Genomic DNA, 17798 nt, shown 5'->3' with positions numbered 1-17798 from the left:
TACACATTGCTCTCATTGGCTGATCTCTGGTATCCAGTAATATTTTGGCAATGTTAACTTAAAGCAAGATCTATTTTTTTACTTTTGCCAACTTTTACCATAATGGGTCTGCGTATTCAGCTGCTGCAAATAACCTTGGATGGTCAAAATGTATATCCTTCAAAATATCATCCTGGGAATCAACTTCTCACTTGATCTTCCCAGGTGTATCCCAAGAGAAATCCCAGGGTGATGTGATGTTCTGTGAATTGGATCTTAACAGTGCCTACTGTACTCCATTCGCAATTATAAGCCAGTATTTATTGGCTTTATAATTCAGAGATGAGATTCACTTCCATTTTGTTGACTGGCATACATTCAGTTTTGACACAATAATTGAGAACCAATACACTCCAAACCACTGCTCTAATTATTGAACAATCTCACTTCTCTCAATCAAGGGAAATAAATTATTTAAGTAGTGGAAAGAGAAATATGTCTCTTGAAAATGTGTTTTCATGAGTGGATCCTGGATCTGACAATGCAGATGTTGGCAAGAATGAAAGGAATCCCAGTTCAGTTTTGGAAAAGTATATTTTCACAGAGAACATGTCTCTTCTGGGAACCTTTAATTTAATGTACATTGGTTTCCTATTTTAAGAAAACATTTTGCTGTTAAACACTATGCCAGCCAGACTTACATTTTTTAAGCAAAAACTCTTTGTCCTGAAGTATTTTAATGGCCTAAAGAGCAGGAAATTGCCTGTGACATTTCAGTTTTTCCATTCTAAGGGAAAAATGGTCCAAGGTCTAAAAATAGCTCTCTCCTGAAAAACACCCTCCCTCTCATCATTGTAATATACCATAAGCCATGTGACAACAAAGACATTTCTTTCTGAGCCTAGCGTCGGTTTTAATCAGCTAGATCAGCAATTAAGACTCTTTTCATGTAAAACTGCTGACTTGAATAAGAATTTTGTTTACTGACTTAACCCAATTAATTTGATGACCTGCTCTCAGTATAATGTCTCCAGTTCCTCCCTTTTCCTTTACCTGAACACAGATGATGTTGCTCAGAATTGCATATCCACCTGGGGAGGAAATCTCAGTAGACTTTGTCCTGTTAGCCTGTTTTACTATTAGGCACTTTCTAGCTTTGTTTGCTATTTGAACACCCCCTTTTGAGAGGAATTTTGAGAGGAATTTGTTCATACACATTTTGGTCTGTGGTCATGAATGAACAAGTAAGAAGATGGTACGTAATAAATAAGGTTAACAAAAAGCATCATGTGGAAGACTAATGCCAAAGAGTATGTTAAAGAGGTCAAAGGTAGGGTGCCTTATCATTATGTCTAGATACTCAGCAGAACTCAAAGGGAGTCTTGGTATTCAGGTCATTCCCCCGGCACTGAATTCAGACATGTGAGTGAATCACAAGACACTTGTTTATTGTCAACTCATAAAAAATAAAGCGAGACTGGTTTATGTGTAGACTGAGGCTGGCGTGGAGACATTCCTAGACAGGGTGGAGCCCACGAGGCAAGCGGTGCTGTCACTGGGTAGGCAGCAGGTCTCAGTACGCTCTGAAGCTGGAGGCAGAGCTTCGCGATATGATCTCTTCGGTGGGGAAATTTGCTGAAGAGGTTCTTGCCCCTTGTCTCCACCTCAAGGCCCCTACCACTCACTCCTGTCTGCTTTACAGCTTGCTTCCTGTCCTCAAATGTGCTACTACAAGTGACTGTGGGGCCAGGCTACAGCACACGTCCCTAAATCAGTCTAGGTTAAAAATAGCCTTCCAAAAGTGTTGCATTTTTTTGCGTTTTCAACAAAATCATTTCAGCTGCCAGATTTTGCAGACAACCCTAAAAATACCTGTACAGCACGACTGACATGGTAACAAACTGGCTGCCTGAAAGGTAACTTAGCTTCTCAAATTCTTAAACAAATGTGTCATGAAAATACGCACAAAGAAGCCATGCTTCCTTGCTAGTCAAGTAAAAGCACAGGAGCTTTACTGTCCTCCAATACCAAGATCTTGATGAATGCAAACATTCACCAAGATTTAATGAAACCCATAGCCTTGGGGGATCTAGGTTGGACAGCCTCAATTCCATTGTAATCAATGGAAGCTTTGACTCTCCCTTGTTTTGAGCTAAGATTTTTTTTCCTCTTATCTTTTCTTCAGGGAAGGCCTGGGAGTTTTAGTATAGCCTGGTATTTGACCATAAACTATGTTTTATCAAATACCAACATATAATGTCGATATAGTGGAGTATGTGACTACCAATAGGCTGCTGTATTGGAGACCTAGGAAGTACAGTAGGAAAGGATGCCAAAAGAACCATCTAGATCACACCCCTGTCCTGAGGCAGGCTCACTCATACCTACGGTCTTCATGGCACTATGCCTAAATTCGTTTTGACAAAATGTTCTTTTAAAAACCCACACATCTCCTTAGGTAAGCCATTCCATTGTTCAGCTGGGGAGTTTCCTCCCCATCTAGCCTATGCTTGACACACCACCCGTGTTTCATAGCCATACATCAGCACAGATGAACATAATCCCTGGTGGAAACAGCTGTGGCACCAATGCAGAAACTTAGCATGTGTCTGATGTCATTTGTTCCCTTTTCTTTTAGCCGTGGATACATCTTTCCCCCCCCCCCCCCCCCCCCCCCCCCAGTAAGATAAAATCTAATATTATTGTAGACCCTGTGGGAAGAGATAACAGTTCTATTGACTTGCACATCTGAAACTGAAACCTACCACCATTGTAAAGGATGTATAGTAGAACTCAAACTAGAAACAGTATATAATAAACAAGCTATTAAATGTCTTGCCTTCATTGAAACACCACTTGAAAGTGCTTTAGAGCATTGTAAACAGTCAAAGGATAAATCCTTGCAGCAGACGAAAAAATTACCAGTGATGAGATAAGCTGCTGTTCTGGAAGAGACTGGAAGATGGGAGAGGAAATGAAGGTGCTGTAGAGACTCTGTATAAACAGACAGTACAGCAAAGTCAAAACAGTTTGGAAAATGTAAAGGAAATATTAGACTTCTAGGACAAGATGAGGTAGTAGCATCCACAAGCAGTCAGAAGTGGTTTGCTGGCTTTTTACCTTTTCTTGCAATGTACAAGAATTATTTCACTTTTGTTACATTTTCTTTTCTTCTTCCTCTGAACCCATTGCTATTTTAGAAAACCTGTTTTCAAGAGATCACCGGTTTTTTAGCAGTGTTTATTCCATCCTCCCAACCTCTTTTTTAACTGCCCTTATTGCAGCATTTGTGACATTTCTCCTTTTTTGTTATTTTTTAATGGCAGTGGCATATGAAATTCCACTTAAGTGACAGATTGATTTCAGCTAGCTTTGTCTAGCTTAGGTGAAGTTTGCTTGTGTACACCAGAGTTAGCAACTGTAGTTGTTTACAACTATTACAGTAGGTTAAGAGAAACAGGTTTTTAGGGAGCATGTAATTTCCCAGCCAGTCTGGGCATCTGTTTTGGAAAAAAAAGACTGTCTTTGTCTTTAAATTGGTGATAAACTGAGCCTAAAGTGACCAGTTTAGGTATAGATGTCTCCATCAGATGAATCGTATCCTGAAAGTTGGACTGAGTATTCCTGGTTACTGAGAGCACGGATTTTGCTGGCAGTTTTGTAATAGCTGGTAGAAGTTGTTTCCATCTTTTGCAATACCTTTGGATTTGGTGAAGTGTCTGATGAAGAAGCAAACAGTTGCAGACTTTTTGGCTCTGCCTAAGCGAGGAACTAAGCGCACCTTGCCCACAGGCAAACATGTTGCAACATAAAATGCAAATAGCTTGAAAGAGAAATAGAAGCATTAAAGACTTGTCTCTTTATGCGCCCTCGAGGAAGAGGAGAAACTGGCAACACCTTCATAAAACAATTCAGGGAAGACTCTGACACAACCATGATGACACTCTTATTATTGGTATTAAAAGTTTTGATGTGTCACAAAAAATACTTAGCTACAAAGGTAATTAAATAATGGACAAAATAGCTTAGTACCAACAAGGAAACAAGTTTACATTTAACTTATCACATTTTTTTAACAGAACAGTTAGTTCAGAGTCAGCTTTTTGAGCATGGTAAATACCTTACACAGAAAATAAATTAATCAATGACATTTGTATATACAAAAGAGGACAACTGGTAAAACTTAACTGCTTGTTCATCAGCAGTCATCTCAAAGATGACCCTCCAGTCATATGTGACAACTAAGGTAGTAATTCAGCTGGTTCATATACAAAATAGTGTGGCTACTATAACCTAAAGTCAAATTCTGCAGTGCCTTGATTATAAAGCCACTTGTGCTGCCATCCTTATCTCTTGACTATGCTCTTGTTCTGAAACAGCTTGGGGGAATTTGTCCTGTCAGCATTTTGTGATAGCGTTTGTGGTCACCGGAAATCTGTACAAGAGGGAAAAAATCCCACTTAGTAGCAGGAGGATGACAGCTACAATCCCAACAGGAATGGCAGCACCGACTTCCTGTGCTGCTGGGCTTGAGGGCATGTAGTAAGATGGAGGAAAAGCAATGCTCTGGTTATGTGCTACAGAGTAGAAATTCCAGCTCACAGGAATCAGGACACACAGACCAGCAAATATGTAGAAACAGCCACCCACCAGGAAGAAACGGGTAATGAGAGTTTTGTGAGTGATTCCCATATAAACATTCCTCAGAGCAAAGATTGTGGCAGTCAGTCCCAGCAAGCCTGTGAACATGGCGATCAGCAGGAGACCCTGAGCAGCATAGATTTCGGGTGGGATGGAGGAGTCATAACCACTGAATTTATGGCAGAACTGTTCTTTATAGCCAGGTGAGACCTGAAGGTAACTGATGAAGCAGACTTTCCAAATCCCCACCCAGGCAATGCCGGAGGAGATTATGGTGATGTTGTCCACATGCCACACTCTCCATTCCACAGTTCCCATTGAAATAGTGCACAGGATCCAGCCTACAGTACCCAGAGCAAAGGCAGCCAGCTGGAGGTGTGAGCTGCTGACCAGGGAGTTCATCTTTTGGAGGTCTTCTGCTCTGTCACAGGCACAATTACCCTATGAAGTGAGAGAGTCACTGGAAAGAAACAGTGTAAGATTACAAAGGCACTTATTATTTGGGTGAATAGGTGAACCTGATAGTAAAAAAGTAAAAGCAGGAGTGAATATGTGTGCAGAGGGAGGACAGTGCTCATCTTTCCCCAACTGTAATGAATTGTTGAAGTTTAATGTCATAGACAAGTAACATCTACATTTGATTCTGAATATATCATTGTATCACAAGAAGAATGAGACTGATTAGCTCCCATTGCAATCTCCTTTCTACATTCACAACAGGAAATTTCACATCTTTTTCCAAGCTATTTTCTTCCTTGGTAATTAACCACTATGTTCAAAGATCCTCATCAATCAGGTTACTGGCTAGTAGAAACTAAATCTGACAAAATCCTCAGGATCCTGGCTGTTGCAAGAGATATCACAGAGCAGCCGCAGAAGTCATACTTCATGCTTCTCTCTCATTGCAGTTGTGTTTTCAGTGCAGTTTGTGTTTTCAGCCTGACCTGAACAGACTTTTGCTTTTGTGCTGCCCTGTTTGAGAGCTGCTGGGACCAGGCTTGAACACAAAACACTGTAGTTGAGAGACATGAGCAAACCCAGGCCACAGAGTCTAATACTTTGACCATTTGTAGATTATTTAACCATGACTTTGTTAGCAGGAACACTTGAATTAATCAGAAATACAATGCTCTGTGCAGGTGCTGGAGCCTGGATATGCTGCCATTGCTTTCTTACCCTCAAACTTTAATCAAGATTCTTTAGTGTTTCCCTTTCGCAAATCACACTCATTCATAACCTGCCCATATTCTCCGGTTCAAATCATCCTAGCACTGCCATGGAAAAGATTTTAGTCATTTAGCTTAGGAAAAGATTTTAGGTGGTTTGTTTGTTGTTTTTTTTTTTTTTGTACATTCCAAGTGCAAATTAAGTGTTTATTCTACTTAAAAAATGATCCGTTCATCTCCCATGTCTTTCATACAACCTTCTGAACAATCATAGGAATGATCTGTGATCAGAGAAGATGTGGCCTTGAACTTATTATGTAGATCTGAAAGGTTCTAGGGATCTTTATATTTTATGAGTCATTTGAAATAGTTTAACTCCTGGTCCCATTGAATTGAAGACTGGAGAAATACTGCTCGCTCTAGTAAGAAGGTAGATCTGCAGCTATGTGTTGTTATTAAAGCAGTAACTGTTTTGCTTACTTAAGCTAACAGATTCAGTTGGTGATACAATCTAATTGCAAAAATCCATCTGTGGAAATCTTAAATAAAAAGATATCTTCATAACAATATAGCCTTAAGCAAACACTGTCCATCATCTCATACCAGTGCCCACTGTATACTTACTTCAGTCCTGGAGCTGATGCCAGTGATAAGAAGATAGGATGGGGTGGTTTTTAATGCTAGCCAAGCATGGCAACATCTGCAATTTTATCATTTTGGCCTCCCACTTCATCTGTGTATCTCTGATAGGACTGATATCCTGCAGGACATATTAATCTCCATTATTGCAATGTACATTTTATCCCTTCCTTCATGAAGAAAATTGCTCCGGAATAGCCTCCTGTGTTTTATCTACTTAAGCAGAAACCTATTTATAAATGCTTTCTCAATCTGCTACATTATTTACAAAGTGATTATAACTCCCCCTATCTAATTATCAGCCACACAGCACATTAGTAGCTGCATAAGGCATTAAAATGGTTTTCTTTCTGTTCAACCTCAAAACAGCATTGTATTTGTACACGTCTAGTGATGGGAAGACAATAGAAAGAGAGTGACCAGAGGAGGCCTACACTGTCTCCTTCTGCTTCTGTTTGAATCAGTTGTGCACAAAGAGGCCAAGTCTCAATAATATTAAAGTACCATTTTGTGCAGTGCCCATATTTCTGTAACACTTTTTGTATACATCATAAGTAGTCATTTTAACAACTTGCTGCTATCAAGGTCATACGAGATAGGCAAGCAGGTAAATCTGTGTCATTGAGAGCTGCTCAGAGAATGGTATGAGTATACATCTTCAAACACTGAGTTTACTCACCTGTCTGCTCACCGAATTCAATGACGTTGTATCCATGATTATGGAGCCCTCTATCAAAGCATCATGTGCTAAGCTACATAGCAGGGTGTCCAGAATTGAATTATAAAGATAAAAAATAGGAAAATTCTTTTTTCCTGTGAGATTCACAACATCCACAGAAGCAGCAAACACACAGAATGGAAGAACTAAAGACTTACACAAAAATGTTGAAAACACTGGAGAATAACCAGCTAAAAAAGATGGGCTTTGGAGGAGGTACCAAATATCTAGACCCAACGCACTGCGTATGTAGGAAATCATTGATTTTGGCTCATTTCTCCATACCCTGGCCCCTGGAACTTACTTGATCTAGCCTGGTATCACTGACTTAGAACAAAATCAAGGTGAAAAAGAAATACTTTTGAGAACGATGATGAAGGTGAATTACAATTCTCGTACCTGCCTTGTTTGGAAAGTCAGAAGCCTGTACTTGGGACCTCTTGGTGTTAAGATTCAGCAAGAACATAAGGAACAAAATATCAAGGTAAAATAGTTACAGGAATTTGTTTATCATATAAAAACATGTCATAATTAAAACAAAGATGGAGTACTCATTCCAGTCTCATTATGAATATTAATAAACACACTGCAGGTTTTACATCAAATGAGACCAGATATGTATCGCTTGCCAAAAGCAAGCAATCAGAACATATTTGGATAAGAACATATTCAGTTTCAAATTTCTGACATAAGCCCTAAGCCTGAGCACTGCTGGAGGTTGCAGCATCCATGACACCTTGGGCATCCCATGGGACGAGGGCATCCCACTGCAGTGATCCAGCCGGAGCACCAGCCCGCATGGTCACGCATTGTGACAGTGTGCCAGAAGGCAAAGAGCACCAGGGAAGCTCGTTTCCCCTAAATGCAACGAGGTACGCTCGTTTTTCAGGACCATTGTGCAAAACATTCCCAAAGGAAAAAGAAAAAAGTCATTTCTCTTGCAGATGCCAAGTAAAACCAGGAATGAGCTGCAGAGGGCGTCTCCCCCCAGGATTTCATCCTTCCCGGCCGCTCGCTCGCTGTTGAGAGGGAAGGGAAGGGACAGAAAAAGGAAAAGAAAGAAAGGGGAAATGCTGCTCAAGCCTCCATCCATGGGAGATGATGCAGGCGCTGAACTCGGCTCCAACACCAGCAGGCCCCTTCCTGTAGGTTTGAAGGCTTTGAAAATAAAGAACTGGATCCATCACTAACTTGTCATTCACATAAAAAAGCAAAGTAAAATTTTCATTAATAAAGCCCTTTGGTCCCTGGGCAAATGCCTTTTCCAGCCTTCTGAGAGAAAAATGTGACAGTTCAGTCCCTGCATGTTTCAAGCTATACTGGCTAGAACACAGCTCAAAGCCCAGATCATACGGCGGTCTGTGAACTGGCATAATCTGTTGGCTGCTTTCATGCTTTAGTAATCATGTAAGTATTTTTGACTAATTTAATTAGTATAGTAAGATTACCTATATGCTTTGAATAATATAGTGATGTAACATGATCACTCTATGAAATTTCCTAAGGCGAATGAACTCAGCATGAATTCAGTCAGCTACAGAAGGTCTTCTGGATAATTAGTTGGTATTGCTGGCATGTGGCTCTTGACTTGGAAGCTCACTCAGATTTCAGCATCCAATGTTTGTGTGCCAGCTATGTCACGGGATAGAGGTAGCCTACAAAGGCAATCCTGCCAGGAGGAGCAAGCTAGGCCGGTGTGGTGTATGTATGCCAGTGAATCAAAAAAGCATGACTGGAAACACTTTTCACCCAAAGAAGCAAGAGGAGTGTGTTAAGTAGTGGCTACAGTTCCATCTCAGTGTCCCCTGATTTCATTGTTTTCATTTCAGTCTAATCCAAAAGCATTCCAGCAGCTTCTGGGGACAGCCTTTTGGAAAGTCCAGATAGCTAAAAAGGAAGAGCTACTTCTACAGGGTTCTCACCTTATAGTCCCTTGCTATCATTTTCTCTCTTAACACATCATTCATTTCCTCCATGGGTGTATTTTTAAGTAAATATCCTACCTGAGTAAAAGCAAACTGTAAACTTGCTAGCACGCAATGGAAAGTTGAGAGAGAAGACAGAAGCTAATGGTAAAAGATTATATATGCTAGTGAATTCATCCATTTACAGAAACTTCAAGGATCCTTTTGTATTTATGGCTTATTTCTGTTTAAATCAAGCATTGCACAGTGAGCAATCTGTTTATGGAAAATGTGTTGAGCCACTGCCTGTATTCTTTAGGGGCAGAATGAAACAGGACCTTCCCCCTCTTAGCTACAAGAAACAGATGAGGATGCCCAGAAGCTCTGCTGTCTTTCCTACAACTGCAAGCTTGCTTCTAGGAGAAAAAAATGGAGCAAGCTGCTCTCTCAGATGCCATGTGTTTCACAGAGGGTTTTGGGGATCACCTGTGCGTGAGGCTTACCTTTAAAAAGACTAAAATGAAATTGTGTGGTCTAAGAAATAACAGTCTGTTCTTTGTGGCCACAGTCCCACCTCCTCATGTTCTCAGCAGCAATCAGAAATGGAGCTGTACTTGAAATTTTGTCAACTCTTCTTTTCCTATGAGTAATTGCTGGTGACAAAAAGCTGGGGCTGTGATATCAGTTCTCAGAGCAGAGAAACCTAAATGGCACCAAACGCATTTCACTTCTGGAATTAATACTGGGTCCACTGCAAAGCTCTTTAAATTCCATTCATCAGCCTGTACACATCAGCTGGGTTTCAGATCTGCTTTCTAAGACTCAACCTGCCTTAGAAAGAAAGACTCGTAAAAGCTGCAGGTAAATACAGGGGAAACAGCTAGCATGCTTTTCTAATGACTGCATTTAAATATAATTGGGCTTTTCAGGTTACTGGGTCTCAGACCCCCTCATGGGGTGAAGGCCTGTGCCAGGGGCTGATGTCCATCTTGTGAGGAGCATAAGAGAGTGCCACCAGCCATGCAATCACCGGCAAGACTTCTCCTTAAATGCATCATTTCATATGATGGATTGAGCTTCAGGAAGGAAAGGAAGCCCCAGACCTCACCTACACTGGTGTCTGCTACAGAGAAAAGAGCACTAAGGTGTCAAGAGTGTGACTAAGGCAACCACATCCAGGTCCCAGAGAGCTCACGTGAGTGGGAAGATGAAGGCACTGAATACAGGCCCTCATGAGATGTCCCCCAGCAGGAGTCACCTCATAGCCAAAAGGAGAGGACCTAATGCTGCCTGGTGCCTGTAGGAGAAATGAAGAACATCCAAAGTACCCAGAGCATCAGCCTGAATGTGCTGCACAGGCACCCAGGGAAGAACAAACATTGACTGTGTGACCATGCATAAGGAGCTGCCCACAGAAGGGGGAACTGGGGAGCACACAACCTGCACACTGCAACCTGATGATGAGATTTTCTTCACAGACACTGGGTGGGTGGTTGAAGGGAGAGCTTTCCAAAAGGATGGGAGACAATACTTGTTGCTTTGTAAGTGGCAGCACAGACACACCAAAATATGCTACAAAATGTTAACAGTAGAAGAGTGAAGTTGGGTCTGCCTGCCTGCAGCCTGCCTGCCTTCTGACAGATGCTTTTGCTTTAGGAATTGTATTGCAAGTTGTAAATACCTTGAAGAGAAAGTTCATGATAAATTCTTCCTATATAAAACACGCACAGTTGTTTTCCCAGCCCATGTAAGCAGGAATTAATTTATTTCTTTCTTTTTCATGTTTTAAGCAAATATTTTTGCATTGGATGTTGCCAAGCACTGCATGCATTTTGAAATTAACATTCAAATCCTGCTTTTGCAAAGTTTTACAGCCTAGATGCAGCTTTATTGGTCTACACTGGACATGGTTTACTAACCAAACCCTTTGTTCAATCTAAGTTTCGCAGCAGAAAGGGAGTCTAAAAAAACCCCAACAACGCAGTAATTAAGAAGGTCTCTTCTTAGCAATATCCTTATGATTTAATGCTTCAAAACTTAATTCTTCAGTTCCCAGTTGGGCAAACATTTTTTATAGGAAACAAATAAATATTTCAGTCTCTCCCCATCTGTTCTCTATCAGCACTTCATAAAATAAGCAGCATTGAAAAGAAAAGGAGACTTACTTCTGTGGGTCTGCGAGTTGCCTGAGGCTTTGAAGCAGTGTCAGCTGCATGAAGCGAGTTCCAGAAGGGAAGGTGGAAAGAAACGTGCCTGCAAATTGTCTGACTTGTTAAGCTACCAAATAGGTACCTCACAGTTCCTTGTCACTCTCCCACTAAGTCAACAAAGATGTAGGAAGTCAGTTAATCATTAACGTATTATAAAAATATGAAAGCTTTCCCGTATGCTATCTCTTCTAATTGCTCTAAAACACTCACCAAAGTACAGGGATAACTCCCATGGAAAATCCAGTTTCTTGTAAGACACCTCTTCAGGAAATCAGCCTTTGTGATGACAAGATTTTCCAGCCTGAGACCACCGCAGTGTCCCGGCCTGAAGGACACAGAATTCTCACCTGAAAGACAATGAAATTATTTCATAACCCATTTTTCTTTGTTGAGAGTTTTCCTCCTGTATTTGTGCAACCCAGGTTAGTGCAGCTCTGCAGTGGGAAGACATATGGGGGAGAGGGAGGAGGTTTTCTGGGGAGCGAGCGCAAGTTGACCTGGTGTCTTCTTGGGCTGTGGCTGGTACCCACACATGAGTACAAATAGTACCATGCTTTCTACCTCAGATGCTTTTTAAAAAGAACAAAAACAACACATTTTTTTAAAATGATGTTATGTTTGCCTTGCTCTGTGGTTTCCCCATGAATGTAAACAACGATTCTTACAAATCTTGTAAGAGTTCTTAACTCTGCTCTGGTTTCTCCTCTTTGAAACCTAGATTAGCGATGTTAAACTCCAGTGATGCACTGCCTTCTGCAGTGAGAAGTTACCCAGAGTTGGTGTTGAAAGTTGAGGAAGCTGATTTCATGGAAGTACCCTGAAATGGATGCCCTCATCAAAAAATTCTTCATACATCTCACACACACCATGGCTGGTCATTGCCACCACCAAACAGGGCTTTAAAGTGGCGTTTGTCCATATCCTTCTGTTTTCTGTACCAACTTTAAGCCAAGCTCACTGCCTCTCTTGCTGCATCTTCCAGCTGACACCAGTTCACTGCTTTCATGTGCAGACAACACAGCCCAGCTGTGGCCACACAGTCTTACCTTCTTCTGCAGCTCACCACCAGGCTGGAATCTCCTGTCTGACTGGTCACAGCTAGATGGTGTTCGTTTATTGCACAGCCAAACTCAGCTACTCAGGCTTTGCTGTTGTATGCCAAAAAGCACTGACACGTATAGATCCTGATGGGCTTGCTGTCATGTGTTAGACTTGAGTATAGCCTTTTGACATGGTGATGGGTCTCCTTGGGCAGTAGGCAGCTGGCAGATAGGTTCCTTCCCTTGGATTTAATAATTGGTGAAACAAAATCTGCAGGCAAACCTATTGCTGATTTTACACATGAAGCTGCTGCATGCAGCCTACCTGCTCAACTGTGGGATAGGAGTGGCATCCCCTTCACCACTCCTAGCACAACACTTCTTTGCCCCCCAAATTCTGTATCCCTGACATATTTCTTCTCAGTCACAAAAAACCCAGACAGCATTATGATGTTTTAAAGATTAAATTGTATAGAAAAAAGAATGCCTTTGTTTTATTTGTCAACCACCATCAGTGCAGTGCAGTTCAATTCAACTGCAAATCTACAGTGCCTAGGCTGTGATAGCGTAACCAGCAGCATAAGTACCATTATGTTAATGAAATACAATGCACAGAAAATGGAATGAAAGCAAGATAAGAAGCAAACAACAGTAGTAAGTGTTTTTCTTCTCAGTATATGATTATGACTTCTATAAATGTGTTCCTTTTTGGTGTATTAGTGAGAAGTCATTAGGAAGCAGATGGAAATTAAATAAGTTTCTGACTTCCTTATTTAAAGGAACCCATTTTACACATCAGACTTTATTGTTCATTGAATGCCAATGGTTAATACTTTTTTTTGGGCAGAAAATGTTTGTTTTCTTCCTCCTGTGGCCTTGACCCAAAGCACATTGAAATCAGTGGGAATAGTCCTGCTGACTCCAAAGACCTTTAAATCAGGCCTGGTCCCTTCTGTGGTTTGCAATTTCACTGTTAAATACCACAGAGGAGGAAATGTTTGTTTCAAGTTATTTTTCCTTTCATTTGCCCTGTCAAAAAACAACCTGAAATCAAGATGCTGTCCAAGATACATTGCTCAACAAATGGTGTCAAATAGGCAGCAGACAAAGCCCTGTAGACAGCTCGGAGGCTTGGGTACAAGTATGTGCTCACTTCTTGTTGCGTGACAAAGGCTGCTTCTCCCCATAAGCACAGCAGCCTGCCTGAATGCAGCTTGCCCTCCTGTGGTCAGTGAACTGGGGATGACAGTTGTTGTGTCCTCACTCTTCATCACCACTTGTCCTCAGAGGATCAGCAGCCTCCAAATCCAGCCCTGAACTAAATATAGACCTCTAAAAACCACAGCTTGAGTCTGAGGAAAATACTACATAAACACTTTTGCTAACTGAGTGTATTTATGGTGTCCTTTGAAACCTGGGAAATTCAGAAATCAGACAAAGGACCAAATTCAACAAACTCTCATCACAAAGTGCCTCACAGACCAGCATTTTGCCTGTGTTTATTTTGACTCTGCCTCTTCAGACATGGATCACACATATGCTGTCAACAGTATGTGAAATGACATTGAAAAGCCAGACCCTTAAAAGATGAGGATGCGTTTTCAGAGTGCACAATAACTGCATCTCAATTGTTGCCCCACTGTTGAGGCTAATCCCATAACAGCTCACTGGACATCTTCATGGATAAACTCTACAGCTGTTGAAATAACAAAAACCCCAAAGCGGGATGGGCTTTTGAAGGGGTTAAAACACTTCACTGTGCATGGCCTGGGAAGGGGGAAGTCAGCTTCCAGGCCAGGGTTTGGGGGTCCTGTTGTTCTGCAGATGGAGGTGCCAGCAGTGGTGGGATGGATCACCACAGCAGGCTCCTAACACAACCCTGGGGCAGGGTGCTCTTGTCACAGCACAACAAAGGGCTTAGCTGTTAAGCAGCTCAACTTTTGCTGTTAGAGTGGTTATGGCTCTCTTCATCCTGCCAAGTCTGGCTATGGCTGGGACCATGCAGCCTAGGGCTTGCCTCTGAAGAGAGGCATGCACTGCCAAGCTCAGCAGACTCCACAGGGAAACACCACACATTATCACATACTCAATCCCAAACTACGTTCACCCCATTCATAGCTGCCAGCGGGTGCTGCTGGCTTTTGTGGTCAATCCCATCAGCTGGGAGGTTCCCTGGCTCCAGAGAACTTGATAATCATTTTGTTGTGCTACCGCCATTAATGCCATGTCAGCTCTGATCATATTTTTTCTGTGCAGTGTGGGTGAAATTTAAACACATTTTAGTCTAACACTGCAGTAGACTTAAATTACGAGACATTACATGTTGTTCCTCCTAGCAAGAGAGACAGTGTTCAATGTCCAATTTAGGTATTGGAAGCTAGAAAGCCTGTACTTCACCCATGTCTGGATTTGCTTCTTTCCAAACACTTCCTTCCAAACTCAGCACTAGTATCCCTATTGATGGTCAAATATTTGTTTAGTGCTTCTTCTATCCAAACTATGCCAGAGATCATTTGCCCACCAATCAGTGCCACCAGTAATGTCCTCAGACTCCCTGCTGACACACTAACAACTCTTCTTTTGTCCTTAACTTTTCCTGGATTGCCCTTATAACTTAGCTGGAAAACTCGCAGAAACTTCCTATGAAGTTGACCCTTTTACTGTTGGTCACTTAAACCCAAGGGGGAAACGGGAACACACAACATACAGCTGCCCAGATTCTCTCTTCAGCATGGGTTGTTTAGATGTTTTCTCTAGAGTTCAGGAACCATAGATCCTTTGGAATGGGCTCAGTATTAGTTTTTAACGCAAACTTGAGATGACAATTACAGACTCGCCAGTTTCGAGCGGGATGATTTCACTGTGATTGTGACCCAGCAAGGGGCTGATTTAAAACCAAAAGAATTTGTCTCTGGCTCAGCAAGAAACTGGTGTATTCTTCCTGTAAACGCAGAACACAAAAGCTCGCGTGCACAAAATGAAGGGCTGCTAAAATTAGAGGCACCCTTGTGGCTTGGATCGGCTTCCAGATACCCAAAGTAGGTCATTCATGGCTTAACAAAGACATTTCCCTCAGACCCGCTGACAAGTCAGAGCTGGTGGAAAAGACCACCTGATGGGAGGATGTTACCAACATGTTACACTTGGGTTTCACTCCGCCTTGGCAGCATTTCTGCACTGCAAGAGCAGTGTTACAGCACTGGGCTTTTTTCACTTCATTGGCACTGCCTGAGCAGCTTGCTCTTATCAGCTGTTAGAAGTCACAAGAAAATCAAATTCCTATAAATCTTTATTGAAGGAAATGAAACCAAGAGATCAGTAGAGACCTTTAGCTTGTATCATGTCATGGGGTTTTAAAGCTTTACAATGCAACTCCCTGCACAAATCACAGGGCACTGTTAAAGTCCTACTTTAGGAGAAACATGTGACTTACTGGCTGCTCATTAGCTGATCATGGCTATGACCTTGGCTGGAAGAAGAACTTTAGAATCATTACTGAGAACTCTACAAGGGTTACTGTGCCTTTAGCCCCCTTCCCTGGTTATTGTCATAGCTGAACAATGACTGGGATCTTCCAACTGACCAAAACCCTACTAAGATTGATGCAGTAGGAAACATATACAAATGTTTTGGTAAGGCAGAATATACATTGGATTCTGCAGAAAGCAAAATAGATTCCTTAGGAACTACCTTATCACCACAAACAGGGAGCCAGTGGGGAGCAGTCCTGTAAGGAGCTCCAGACAGGCAGATTCCTTAAATATGTGGAGGGCAGCTGCATTTCAGAAGTGTTTTATTGCAGCAGCTCTACCTCAAAGGTAAGACAGTTCTACTTATAGCCTTGTGCTAGTCTGTCATTTGCCTGGATGCTGGGGAAAGAGGTGTCAGCCTGTCCCTGCTTTGCTTTCCCTCCACGCATTCCATAGCCAGCTCACAAATTACAAGCACAGGAGACACAATGGCCATCGATCCTCCAAGGCTGTGTGCTTCAGCACACATGGGGACAGTTCCAGAAAGTGGGGGCAACCACCTGGAAGGAGCCAGTGAAGAGAGATCAGCTTTATGTTGGCCCAGGGAAATGCTTTAACAGACAGCGAGATTTGCCAGTGCAGGAGCACTGGTAAGAGACTCACCCATGTGCAATGCATGATCTCAGAAAACATGAATTAAAAGCAAATTTAGGAACTAATCAGACCAGTAAAAGGAGAAGAATTTGTGGCAGCTCCTGTAGGTGCATGTGCATGTGGGGGTCTGTAATGGAAGAAGAAACATTGTCTGAGATGTGCTGCCCAGAGCACTCAAGTCCTGTTGCAAGTTGAGGGCTTTCAGACTCCCACCTATTGTCCTGACCCGTCAGCCTCCCAACGCCATGTGTTATAATTAATACTGCTCTTTTAAGACCCCAGTTATAAAAGCATTGGCAATCTAAATATTTACCGAGGTAGTCACACCTTGGTATGTGACTGTGTAACATAAGAACTGCAAACACGAAAGGTGCATTTATGGTGACCATATAATATTCATTCTGAGTTTCCTGATTTGCAAACATAGCACCCGACCTTCACACCGCACACTGCTGCTCATGACAACAGCACTGTACTGCTGCCACCCCGAAACACTGGCGACTAATCCCTATTTTCATGTCTGCCTTGTGCTCACTGGTTCCTGGTAGGTCTTTCTCTGCTAAATGAGTCTCATTTTGCCTGGCTGGGGAAGCACACACATGGCAACCTTTGAAACCCAGTTTTCATCAGTGAGAGCTCTCCTGTTTGGTCACTGCGAGACATTCTCTCTAATAATTTACATGAGTCTTTTATCATGTTTTCCAGTTTTTCAACTCCTTTACATTGGATATGAATAGTAGAATTAGACATGTTTTAGAAAGCTTGGACAGTTTTCAGTAATATTGCATAGCAAGATACTACTTTCCCCGTGTTCCCCTCTCTTCCAATACACTGTTTCAGTCATCATCCTAAAGCATAGAGCTCGTATTAGCTGCTCATTCACAATGACCCCACACAATTTTTGAGAGTCATTGTTTCCTGGTCTATATCCCATCACCTTGTTCATGCACTATCACCTGCCTTTGCATGTTACTGTATAAAACGGTGATTTGTTTGAACACACCCAGACATACCAGTCTTGTTCTATACAACTTTCCTTTTTGTGCCATATATGTAGTGACTGTTACCACTGCATCTCTTCTAATCATGCCTCTTCTTTGTGTGGTGGAAGTGCCCGCTGCTTTAAAATGCCAGTCTAAATAACTCCACCTTTGCAAAACCAGTGTGACAAGAGTTTACTCACCTTGTTCTTTTTCCTCTCATTGCGGTAAAAAGAGGAGGAAAAGCTATTCTTTTACATCTCAGACTGTAAATGTATACAAATACATGGAGGATTTGGAGAACAGAGTAACTGAAGTTTTGTCAGGATCTCTAGATCTTGAACACCAGACACATTTCTTTTGCATTTGAATTAAAAGGAGTTAGTATATGCAGGCA

At 41.9% G+C, this 17798-nt stretch overlaps 1 protein-coding gene across 2 annotated transcripts; it reads right to left on the bottom strand.

Annotated features, from left to right (window-relative positions):
- Positions 1–4079: 4079 nt before the first annotated feature.
- On the bottom strand, positions 4080–11274 carry CLDN34 (claudin 34). Of its 2 annotated transcripts, none has more exons than XM_031051130.2 (3): positions 11213–11274; positions 6411–6546; positions 4080–5080 (listed from the first exon to the last, which is right to left on the bottom strand). In XM_031051130.2, the coding sequence occupies exon 3, from the start codon at positions 5020–5022 to the stop codon at positions 4378–4380; it is 645 nt and encodes a 214-aa protein (XP_030906990.1). In that variant the 5' UTR covers positions 5023–5080; positions 6411–6546; positions 11213–11274; the 3' UTR covers positions 4080–4377. The 2 variants fall into 2 exon arrangements, with proteins under 2 accessions (XP_030906990.1, XP_005151608.1); XM_005151551.3 differs by lacking the exon at positions 11213–11274 and adding an exon at positions 7543–7604.
- Between the last annotated feature and the right edge of the window lie 6524 nt (positions 11275–17798).

Source organism: Melopsittacus undulatus, chromosome 2 (assembly GCF_012275295.1).
Source record: "Melopsittacus undulatus isolate bMelUnd1 chromosome 2, bMelUnd1.mat.Z, whole genome shotgun sequence".
NCBI lineage: Eukaryota > Metazoa > Chordata > Aves > Psittaciformes > Psittaculidae > Melopsittacus > Melopsittacus undulatus.
Note: the sequence above shows the minus strand (reverse complement) of the source record. Positions and strands in the feature narration are given on the sequence as shown.

What these genes read in the sequence shown, in the direction of transcription:
- CLDN34 (XM_031051130.2), bottom strand. Translation starts at nt 5,022, where the DNA reads ATGAACTCCCTGGTCAGCAGCTCACACCTCCAGCTGGCTGCCTTTGCT.